The 12,845-nt window shown below is 33.5% G+C and overlaps 2 protein-coding genes and 1 long non-coding RNA gene across 3 annotated transcripts; all 3 read left to right on the top strand.

The window, feature by feature from the left end:
- The first annotated feature begins 4,764 nt into the window (after positions 1 to 4,764).
- On the top strand, positions 4,765 to 6,218 carry LOC141663650 (uncharacterized). Its single transcript, XR_012551589.1, has 3 exons — positions 4,765 to 4,925; positions 5,011 to 5,262; positions 5,359 to 6,218. It is a non-coding gene; the product is annotated as an uncharacterized LOC141663650 (long non-coding RNA).
- Positions 6,219 to 6,283: 65 nt separating this feature from the next.
- On the top strand, positions 6,284 to 6,781 carry LOC141664763 (uncharacterized). Its single transcript, XM_074470718.1, has 2 exons — positions 6,284 to 6,377; positions 6,492 to 6,781. Exons 1-2 carry the CDS (start codon positions 6,284 to 6,286, stop codon positions 6,779 to 6,781), a joined length of 384 nt encoding a protein of 127 aa, XP_074326819.1.
- Positions 6,782 to 7,017: 236 nt separating this feature from the next.
- Positions 7,018 to 8,025, top strand: LOC141664762 (uncharacterized). Its single transcript, XM_074470717.1, has one exon. The coding sequence runs from the start codon at positions 7,018 to 7,020 to the stop codon at positions 8,023 to 8,025; it is 1,008 nt and encodes a 335-aa protein (XP_074326818.1).
- The last annotated feature ends 4,820 nt before the right edge of the window (positions 8,026 to 12,845 follow it).

Raw genomic sequence — 12,845 nt, 5'->3', positions numbered from 1 at the left:
CGCTCTGACTTTTAAAAATCATTTTGAAGACTCGAAAACACTTTAAAGAGTGTTTGGAGTAAGGCTGATTTAATGAAGTGAATCAGTCCCCAGAATATTAGGAAATATCTGAATATTATTAATTAAATAATATTCCCATAAAGAATAATCTTTATAAAAATAATTGAAGTAGAAGTATTAAAATTTATACTTGAAACGAGTATTAAATAACCAAAGATATACTTATATGAAAGTATTATCTTTATTTGAATAATCGAAAATAAGTTTGATTATTTACACCTTATTCTTTAATAAAATAAAGAATATATCTCAGCAAATAATCGGAGTCATAGATCCTCAAATGAATATTCAAATAATATTCATTAAATAATATAATCTGAGTCATAAGCCCTCGAATGAATATTCAAATAATATTCAATAAATAATATAAAAGAGTCATAAGCCCTTGAATGAATATTCAAATAATATTCAATAAATAATATAAAAGAGTCATAAGCCCTCGAATGAATATTCAAATAATATTCAAATAAATAAATAAAAGGAGTCATACATCCTCAAATGAATATTCAAATAATATTCAATTAATAAAATAACAGGAGTCATAAGCCCTCGAATGAATATTCAAGATAATATTCATTGATAAAATAAAGTTATCGAATAAACCTTATTCGATTAATAGTTTTGAAAACTATAACCATATATATATATAAATATATATATATATAACCATATATATAAAATCTACTCGGGATCCTCGACTCCCGGTTTTAGAAAATATTCACCCTTGGGTCCCTATACTAAGGGTATATGCAAGATACAACTATCCTCTAGCATAGGTATTATCAAATAACCAACAGATGTATATTTCAAGAATATAAAACAGGCATGCATATATACCATATCACATGCTACAATATATCGCAAAAATTTGCTAATAACAATCATGCAATATCACAAGATAATGCATATGCATACATTTACATCACAACAACAGTGTATCGGATAGAATACTTGCCTGAGCGACTTGGGGGTGAGAAAGGCTCGGGACGAGTCTGATAACCTATAATCAACAAGTAAGTTGGAATTAAACCAAAATCACTTGTAATTCTATACTTTAACTAACTTAGACTCTAACGCTTGTTTTGCGCTCACCGATTCACTTAAGTCACTCGGGTACCCTCGGCTCCATCATTTTTAATAATTTAACCTTTACGAGTTTTAAAGCGATTCCTTCGCGAATGACTTACCAACTGCCTAACACACTTACCATAAATGTTTCATGCATTAATTAACCCTTTTTTGGTCTTTAACCTATATTTCAAAGTAAGGCGAGGGAAAAAGTTTCGCTCGCGAAACGCCGTTACTTGAAACGGTCGTTTCTCCTAAACCGTAAATCGGAATCGAACGAACTACATATCAAAACGAAGCTCGTAACATGAGCTATCTAAACATGGCAGTGGTCACAATCTAGCAGGGGGTTCTCGGGTCCTAATGCTATGCACAAAAACAGTCCAAAGAAAATCGGACGTTACGACGGCTATGTTTACGTGATTTCCAAATTTTAACCCATTCACAAACAACCCAAATCAACCTCAAATCCAACATACAACCATCCTCCATCCTTATCACATCATAACAACCCCAACAAATCCATATTAACCATTTATACTTATTCCTCACATGAACTAAAAGCTTTACTTAGGTTCTTTAACTAATTACCAAGATTTACAACTCCAACAATACAACAAAACCAACTAATCTCTACAAACTCAACCAAACTTCAACCAATCAAGCATCATGCCTCACATATGCTATATCAAACACATTCAATCCTAATTACTCAAAACTAAAGCTAGGGTTTGGAAATGGTATACCTTCCTTGAAGTGGTGGGTGGAGCTAGGAAGCCTTAAGAAGCTTGGAGAAGTTTTAAGAAAGCTTGGATCTTCAAGAAAACAAGACAAACTTCAAGTTAAAAATCTTGAAAACACTATTCATTGTCTTCTTCATTGATTAAATGAAGAAGTTAGAGAAAGAATTAATGGCTTAAACTCATGATATAGCCATAACTAAGCATGAAGATGATTAGGGAATTTTCTTACCAATTTAGGAAGCTTTGATCTTTGATTTTGAAAAATCTATGCCTTGAAAATGCTAAAAAGCCGTGAGCAAGATGAACTCATGCCTTGGTTGTTTTGATTTTTTGATGGAAATGATTTTTACTTGGCTTGGTTGACTTGATTTGTATTTGATTTAGCAAATTACTACCTTGCCCTTGAATTTGTGTGGTTCTTATTCAACCACACCTCCTTCCTTCCCATGTCATGCTTACCTCATCCTCATGATGTCATCCTTCCTTCCTTGTCTTCTTTCTATTGGTTGGATGACATCATTCCCATTAATCCCTTTGATTAACTTCCTAATCGTTGCCTAATGACCGCTGATCTGTTATACGGTTCGCTTAACTTTCGCTTTCATTTATCGTTTGAAGGATCATACCCGGGATCTTATTACTTAGGTTCCCTTAACCTTTCTCAATACATTGTATTCCTTTTATGATCCTCTCTTATAATCCTTTAATTTAAATCCTTTTTATCCTGTTACCTTATACTCAATTCTCTCCGTATCTTGTGGATTTCCGGGAAAAACCAAAGTGTTCGGAATTGGATTCTGACGATCTTTACATACACTTATATACCACATAGAGTACTAATAATATCCCATAAGATCAATAACAGAACCCCTACATAGCGTGGCATGAAAAGTTTTCTCATTCAGCAAAAACACTATTCATAAGGGTTTCAAAAATTTCCAAAAATTGGGGTTATTACAATAACCTCTAAGAAATTCACTCAAAAACAGAAACCTAAGCCTAAATCACCCATTTCTAAAGATGATTATGTTCACATCTGTGACATAAAAGAAATTTCAGACATTGAACTCTATCTGGATGAGCTGGAGGATGTAAGGGGAATAGCTGCCTACAGACAGCTACCAGAGAGATTAGTGTTCAGATATAAAGGAGCTGGGGAAAGAACATGGCCTCTCCACAGGATTCTGGATGAAGGCTACTCTACCTTGATTAGAGTCTTTTCAGCTATACAAAAGGATTCTGGCTTTACCAGAACTGCCAAGACTGAAATTCTCAACAAGATAGCCAATATAAGGAAAACTTGGAGGGAGCCCAATGCTTTACCCAGGACTTTACTCATTCAAGAAAGGGAAATGAAAATTCACAAATCACCTCATTGGTTGATGGAATTTAGAGATGATAAAGGAGTCAGAAGATTTTTCAGACTTGAAGACCAACTCAAGATTGCCAGCAATGAAACTCTCAAAGAAATGCAATCTAAGTTGGATGTCAGTGTTGAAGATGAAGCTGAATTCTTCAGACAACTCCAACTCCAAATTGAGGAAAATGACAAAAGGCTAGGAAAGAAAACCAGGGAACAAAGAAGAAAAAGATGATTTGCTCAGACTAAAGGAGTGTCCTTGGAAACACTGTAAATCTTCAATTACCTCCTAGTACATACACTTTTGCAGCATTTTTAAATTTCTACTTAGTTTCAATTCATATATCTGTTAAGTGTTTTGTTATCATCAAGTTAACCCTGAATTTATGCCTACAATTCTTATAGACATAAATAGGGGGAGATTGTTAGGAATGCATGTGCATTAGTTTGATGATATGTTTAACAAAATACTTAAGTAGAAATTTAGTGTCTGTAGCCTCAACGGATAAGACCACTTTGGCTATCCGTTGATGGTGTAGCTTTACTTAGAAATAAGTCTAGTGTTGTAGCATATTTCAGTCTCTGTATTTAAAATGTAATTCTTGGAAGTTGAGAGAAACTATGAGTCATGTTGACTACTAGATGATATGCAGATAGGAAGGCCAATTGTAAATACTTCATGCCTTGTAATTTTGTATAAGTGAAGTGGTATCAACGGATGACTTAAAGACCTTCAACGGATAAGAAGCTAAGCTTCAACGGATGTCTCTGAAGCTTCAACGGATAAAGTCATCAACGGATAACATCCTTCAACGGATGAGTGCATCAACGGATGAAAGCTTCAACGGATAACATCCTTCAACGGATAAGTGCATCAACGGATGAAAGCTTCAACGGATGTTCTGATGATTAGCCGTTGATAAGGGGTAGTTGTACGTACAAACAGAGGCATATGGGTTGATAGAGACAACTGAGATGTGGTAGCCGAATTTCAGGAACAACAGAAAAAGCAGCCGTTCTTCTTTAGTACAAAGATGCAATAGTCAACAAAGTACTGGAGTGAACAGGAAAAGAAGCAAGTGAAGAACTTATTTTATTACTGTATTTTATATTGTTCTTAACTTGTACACTTGGTAATATATAAACCAAGTAGAAGCTAGTAATTAGATGTGAGATTTTCCAGAGCTGTTTAGAAAAATATTGAGAGAAAATTCATCTAGTTTGTACTAGGATGCAGCTGTGATCAACATTGTTTAATCACAGATTTTCTAAAATACCATCTCTGGTGGAACAACGAATCCACCAGAAAAGTTTTTAAGTTCTGTTGTGTTCTTTACATTTGTGCTTGAATTTATATCTGTCTGTATTAGCTTAAAGCAATTCACACACTTGTTGTTTTTGAACACACAACTTTCATAAACTGCTCAAAACTTGAAAAAGTTTTGAGATTTACATTCAACCCCCCTTCTGTAAATCTCATTGTTAGTCCACTAGGAATAACATAGGTCATCCTGACGTCTTCCTTACTATGACTTCTAATTCTTTGTGGGATGAAATCCAGCATATGATGGAGTTGTTGCCTGGTTGTCAAACCCCAAATTGTCTAGACATAATTTCTAGAGTTTTTCGATTAAAACTTGAACAATTAACCACTGATATTAAGAAGAAATCATACTTCTGACAATGTATTGGAAGTAAGTTACTTTATTTATTCAATTACCTTTGACGTATGAATACATCTTTGTCTTCTTCCTACTGATATATGTTATTATCTTGCAGTAATGTATGTAGTTGAATTTCAGAAACGAGGACTCCCGCACGTGCACATGCTCATATGGCTCGATGGTGCTTCCAAACAGTATCTAAAAAAAATGTTGACAAATTTGTTTCTGCAGAAATACCAGACCCTGAACAAGATCCCGTTGGTTATGCTGCTGTTAAAGCATTTATGATTCATGGGCCGTGTGGACTAGAAAATCCAAAATCCCCATGTATGAAAGGTTTCAAGTGCATACGCCATTTCCCAAAAAAGTAAGTCATGTATTAACAATTACAGATTGTCATTTATTTGTTTAATACTGACCATCTTACAATGCACTGAATTATTGTATTGTTGCAATGTTGTAGGTATTGTCCACACACTGTTTTTGATGAAAGTGGCTTTCCGGTATACAAGCGCCGTCGTCAAAATATAACTGTTAAAAAAGGGAATGCAGAATTGGACAACCAATGGGTGGTTCCTTATAATAGAGATTTGTTGGTAAAATATCAATGTCATATGAACATTGAGATATGCTGTCATGCGAGAAGTATCAAGTATTTATTTAAATATTGCTTGAAATGACATGACACCGCAACTGTACAGATAACCGGGAGGAATAGGCGTAGAAATGTTGAAGCTAATGACCAGCCAATTGATGAAATAAACGCTTACTTCGATGGTAGATATGTATGTGGTGCTGAAGCAGTTTGGCTTATATTTGGATTTCCTATACACCATCGTACTGTATCTGTTAAGCGCTTATCATTTCATTTACCAGGTCAAAGAAACTGGACTTTCCGTTCGAATGATTCTCTACAGAAAGTTGTCGAGAGAGAAAAATAACGAATGAGTAAGTTGGAAGCCTTCTTTGCCTTGAATGTTGCTAATATTGAAGCCAATCAGTACACTTATGAGGAAATTCCTCAACACTATGTTTGTGATGATGCTGGTAGAAAATGGAACAGAAGGAAACGAGGCTTTCAAATAGGACATTTATCTTATACGCATCATAGTAGTGGTGAGGTTTGGTTTTTGCGCCTCTTGCTAACTAAAGTTCGAGGCCCTAATTCATTTGAATCAGTCAGGACTGTTAATGGTATTTGTTACAGTACTTTTAGAGATGCATGTAAGGAGTATGGTTTACTTGATGATGATAGTGAATGGCATGAAAGACTTCATCAGTGCGCTGATGGTGGACTTCCTCCTCAAATACGCCAGCTTTTTGTACACATTATAGTGAATTGCAAAGTAACTGATTTGTCACTTTTGTGGAATTCACACTAGAAAGATATGGTTGATGATATTTTTCTGAAAAGACGCCAGCTAACACATGATCAGCGTCTTATTCTTAATGATATGCAACTTCAGTTTTATGCTCTTGCAGGTTAGTTAACAATCTCAATTATCAGACCCTTAATGTATATATTTCGTTTTGTCCTCTATTATTCTCGCTATGGTTCATTATTTATAAAATTTATAAAATACGTTCAACTTCCAGAAATTGATGATCTGCTCCACTCTTTTGGGAAATGCTTGAAGAATTATCCTCAATTACCACAGCCTCCACAAAGTTATCTTAAGCAAGGATTGAATAATCTTATTCTTGAAGAAACTAACTACAACATTGATGAGATGGAGATAGAATACAAGAATTTGTTATCAAACTGTAACGACGATCAGCGTTTTGTATATGACACAATTTTGGAATCAGTTGTTAAGGGTGAGGGTGGCCTTTTTTTGTTTATGGCAGTGACGGTTGTGGGAAGATGTTTTTGTGGAAAACGTTGATCTGCAAACTTAGATCTCAAGGTGATATAGTACTTCCAGTTGCTAGCTCTGGTATTGTAGCAACACTGTTGCCCGGTGGTAGAACTGCACACTCACGTTTTAAGATCCCAATTGTACTTGATAAAATCTCCCTTTGTAATATAGGTCTCACTTCTGACATTGCCGCACTCAATAGACAGACCTAGCTAATCATATGGGATGCATTTGAGTGTTTAGATCGTTCTCTAAAAGATATCATGAAGTCAGTTGACCCGACACGTGGTGATATGCCTTTTGGAGGTATAACTATTTTGCTTGGAGGAGATTTCCGCCAAATTCTTCCTGTCATTACTCATGGCGAAAGAGGTGAAATTGTGTCTTCGTGCATTACTCGATGTAGGCTTTGGTCCATTTGTAAGGTCTTTGTTCTTACGCAAAATATGAGACTTACCAAAGGCGGTGATGATATTGAGATCGAAGAACTAAAGAATTTTGCCAAGTGGATTTTGGACATTGGTGATGGCAAAGTGTTCCCCAATACAGTTGACAGTGCGCGTTGTGTTGAAGATGATATAATCATTCCACCCCAGTTTTGTGATCTGCAGAATGAAAACTCTGTAGAGAACATGATCAAGGCCACATACCCTGATTTTTCTGAAAATTGCAACAAACCACATTATTTGAGTGAAAGGGCTATACTAACACCTACAAATCAAACCGTGTCCCATCTTAATTCTCTAATTGTTAAGAAATTACCCGGGGAGTTGGTTTCATATTTTAGTGTAGATAGTGTAGAGGATTTTGGCGGTACAGAAGCAGATTTGAATAATGCCTTCCCAGTGGAATATCTCAACTCCATAAACCTTGCTGGTATGCCTCCTCATGAGTTGAAGTTGAAAGTTGGAGCTGCTGTTATGCTTATGAGAAACTTGAACCAAACTCTTGGTTTGTGCAATGGTACTCGGATGATAGTTACAAAATGCCTAAAATTTTGTGTTGAGTACGAAGTGATTTATGGTTCTTTTGTTGGAACCAGTCATTTTATTCCACGAATGGAATTATGTCCAAGTGAAACTCGGTTGCCTTTTAAGTTGGTTAGGAAGCAAATGCCGCTTCAAATTTATTATGCCATGACAATAAACAAAGCACAGGGACAGTCACTAGGAAATGTAGGTCTTTATCTTCCAAAATCAGTTTTTATCCATGGACCGTTTTACGTTGCCATAAGTTGTTACTTCTCCAAGAGGTTTAAAGATTTTTTTTGACGATGAAGGTGGACAACCCACAGATGTTACACAAAATGTTGTTTACTGAGAGATTTTCTATGCTTTACCCCAGGCTACTTTTTGAATTGTACTCATGCTTTTGTAATCCATGTATGTAGTACCCTATTATTCATATAAGCTATTCAACTTTGTAACTATAATCCTAATTATTTGAGGTTCCTTCTTCTTAAGCTTTGTTGAATTTTATCTTTCTTGCAAGTAATTATATAGAAAGCAGTAAAACAAACATTAGAATCATAGTAGTTGTAATCTGAACAACAAGCAAATCCATTAAACACAGTTATATTGTTCTCCTACATGTACATTTCTGAATTGCCACAGAGTTACGCATACATAACTTAGGCAAGTTTTATGTCCAAGGTAGTTGAAAGTTAACTTGCTGCCAATTTAGAATATGCTGTCCGCCATAAATTTGTTCCATCCCCTCCTAAAGCGGCATACCACTGTAGTTTTACAAATTTTGGTATACATTTCTCTTCTGCTTTTTAGGTGAAACGTATGCTTCTTTAGTCACTTTACAATGCAGGTCTAATGTTTACTATTCTTTAGTCACTTTACAAGCGGCATACCCTAAACCCTAAAATACATAAATGTAATTGTTGGACTTAAAAATTTACGGTCATGTTATAGTTTGAGTACTTTAACATTTTGAAAGTTATGCGTAAATAGTCAAGATATTGTAGAATTACCGATTTTTTTTATAGAAGAAAACAAAAAATATATATTTAGTAGCTTAAATACCATGTCATGCACATATTTTTCTAGAATATTAACATTTCATATCCCCTATTTTTAAAATATTTAAAATTTTAATTTTACCACATAAATGTTGATGCTTTGAACATATAGCTATACATTTTCTTTTCAATTTTTTTTAAAAATTTTTAGAGAAGAGGTTTTTTCATTAAAACTAAATAGAATATTTTCTTTATACGTTTTAATAAACCATTCAACACAAATAACAAATATAATGTTACTATCATATATTCAAGTTGTATATTTTATTCGTATTTTTTTATACCTAAGAAAACATGTTTCCATTCTTAACCAACAAAATCTTGATTTAAATAACCTTAAAAATTTTAACCCCAAAAATCTTAATTTTGAAATTGAATTTTGACAATACCCAATTCGAGACCAACATGTTTGTATAATAATACGTTGTATTTTTTTTATAGAGTTATACTAACACCTACTTATCAAACCGTTGCACTAATAAATTAATATTAAAACTTTATTTATGAAATTTTAATTTTCTACCTAAATAGAAATTTATTTTTTAAAGTTTAAAAAACCCCTTCAACCCCAAAAATAAAATTTATTTTTATTACATTTTTTAAAAATTGTTTCCATTCTGAACCTCACTGAATAACATAAAAATTGGCGTTTTTCATTTTGGCAATACATAATGGAGTACTACCAGTTACTATAACCATCCGCGTTACTTGAGTGATAGCTAAATTTAGAACCACGTACCTATATGCATATACTCAAACTTTATGACCAAGTTGTACACAGTTGCATGCAACAATAATTACATTTCATCAATTCCAATAATATATACGAAACGTGCAAGATTGGTAATAGTAAGTTCTTCCATAATTGGTTAATCAAATTTGTTCTTCTTCTGTAATATCTTGGACGCAACATAAACAACATAATTACATTTTACAATTTCCCAAGCAAACTGGTTGTCCTACCGGTTGTATTATTACCTTCTCTGCTGATGTTATGAAGAAAGTCGAATAAATTATTGTTTAACTTAATTCGAACTTGAAAATATTTTGTGTGACTATTCATTTTACATCCTAATTACTACTTATTTATTTTCTTCTGAATCGTTTTTGGAAACACTAATTTGTTTGAAACAATACTTTATTTTTCAGTTTAGGGAACAATTTGCAAATCTAAAAAAGGAACATGAACCAACTTTCCCTCAAATTGTTAGATATCTAACATGTCCATTATATCATTAATAGTAAGACTAATTTCAAAATCTCAGACTCCAAACTTGCAATCACCGTATGGACGTACATATAAAGATCAATATTTACTTCTCCGTAATGATAATTGTTTCCCAAAAACAATTTTAACCCATATATCTTGCCGGAAAATGAACTGTATTGCCAGGAAGAATGGACTAAACACAAAATTGTATTAATTAAGACAGACTAACTTTTTCGATCATCTACACTGGATGCATGCAAACAGACATGAATGAAATCAAAAGATCCAATAGTTTACTACGAAACGCTTCAGTTATAGTCAACCACACACACATATATTACCGTAAATCATAGAAACATAAATGCATTCAATCAAACCGACTTATATAACAGATCTGTCGAATATGCAATACCATAACTTATATTCATACTGGATTCCAAACAACCACCAAAATAACCAGCGTACAACGCATAAAAGTCTTAACAAACATTTTTAACAAAAGTCTTAACAGAATGAAAAATAAACATACTTAATAAGATAGCTTAAAACAACTTAGCATTAGAAAGCTTGAAGAAACATGCATTCACCGCTTAAAAACCCTTTCCTTTGTTCACCGCCTTAGTCAGTTTGTAAGCATCAGCACGGGTCTTCACAATCTCCTCCCAGAACATCTCCTGCTGCTTGGTGAAATTTACACTGAACTCCTGATGACTGCGGGTAAGCTCCTCATGCTGTTGTGCCAATGCTGAGATGTGCACATTGAGATTGGTTAGGTATTTCTCGAAGTCGCCGTTGACAGTCACTGCGAACTCATCGCTGAACTCTTCCTCCTCGCTGAAGCTTTGAGTCGAGTTTACGTTGATGTTGCTTGAAGAAGTAACAATACAAACGAATATCATTAAACTTTATAATGAAATACTACCACAAAACTAAATATGAAATGACAAGAAGAGATGAAACAAACCTTTGGTGGTATATAGCCAAATATATATAGGAGAGGTTGGGCCGTATTAATGACCAACCATTGAACTTGGGCGTGTAAATGAAAAGCCTCACGATATACGAGACATCAATAAGATATGCAAGTAAAGCAAAATATCACAATTTTTAATACTAACAATTAAAAACATTTTCTATTAATTCTTTTTCACGCCTCCACCCATATACCAATAACTATAGGACTAAGAACCGAAACAATACAGGACAAATACTATTCACATACAAATATTTTTTATATAAGCCAATCTAACCAAAAAAGTAAAATTGAAAAAAATATTTATGGAGGTGTAAATTAAAATTTGAAGATACTAAAGCCTATATTTCACTTTAAAATTAAAAGAACTTGATCTTAATTTCAAATTAAATTTATTCTTAGTATTCCACAACGACAAAATTCCTATATTTCACTATAATATAATAAGACATTGTAAATTTAAAAAAATTATATCATATAAAAAGAATGGAGAAAAGCTAAACTAATTATATATTTTATATATCCATTCACCAATATGAATATTAACTGCTTTATTGACCATATGTTTTATTTTTGGGAAATTTGAGTTTATTTCCCTTATCAAAAAATTATCGAAACTATTAAAATTACTACTGAAAGTAGCCTATCTACGACATAGGCTTGACCTCTCAGTACACAATATAGTTGGGTACAGCACATTGACAACAAACTTCATAAATAAGCTTCTACCTAACTACATAATTGTAGATTTACAAATCTCACTCGGACAAAGCTGGAAGAAGAATTGAAGGCGACAACCACATCTGATCTCTTTGAACTGTAGGTATATACTCTTCCTAATGAATATTATTAAATACAATACAATCCAATTGCTCAGTTACATGATTCATTTTTCTGTTCAGCTTTTAATGAAGATGGCACTAAACAACTATGACTTATTAAGCAGTTTAGACTGCACAAGTTATGAGTGGAGATGCCGAGTTAGGACTCAAACAAAATGGAAAGTAATGAAAAAAGATACGCAGGAGTACTGGGGAATAAATTTCATATTTCTCGATGACTCAGTATGTAATTCTTGCTTCATATCTACTTTAATATGTAAGAATATGTCTGCAACCACTATGTCAACAACAATTATTGCTCTTTTTACATGTAGAATGATAGAGTACATGCATTCATAAGCGCAAAAATGCTGCAAATCTGAAGGAAGAAATCGTTGAAGGAGAAATTTATATTCTATCAAATTTTAAAGTTAAACAATACTTGGGCCATGAAACCTATCGTGCAGTCAGAGTTGACAAGCATATATACTTCACCGAGCACACAACATGTGTGAAGGACAAGCTTCCCGGCCTCCATATTGAACCTTATGCATTTGATCTATTTGCAATGGAGGAAATAAAACAAAGTACAGAGGACAATCGTTACCTAATTGGTAAACATTACTTCCGTTCTATAAAATTGCATCATTATTTATGTAAACAATTACATAAGCTTAGATTAGCTTTTACTTAAACCATTATGTAGATGTGGGTGGAATTGTAATCAATGTACGTCCAGTTATAACTACAGTTAAGAACAATTTAGAGACCAAACGCCTAATGTTCGAACTCACAGATAGCAGGTTAGGCATTCTAATTTTTATTTAAATTTATAAGTAGACATCGTTACTAAAATTGTATTCTTTGTAAGGACAACGGTAAAAGTCACTTTGTTCAACGAATTGGCCGAGAAATATGGGAATGTTTTGGTAGGAAAAGATGATCAACCCTTGGTTGTTGTCATGGCTGCTGCAAAAATTCATAAATTTGAAGGTAACATTTAAATGTCTTTTGAAAGAGAAATTTCCTGCAACATTAAACAACTTAACAAAAAAACT

This window comes from Apium graveolens, chromosome 6 (assembly GCF_009905375.1).
Source record: "Apium graveolens cultivar Ventura chromosome 6, ASM990537v1, whole genome shotgun sequence".
NCBI classification, from domain to species: Eukaryota; Viridiplantae; Streptophyta; class Magnoliopsida; order Apiales; family Apiaceae; genus Apium; species Apium graveolens.
This window is presented reverse-complemented; position numbering and strand designations above follow the sequence as displayed.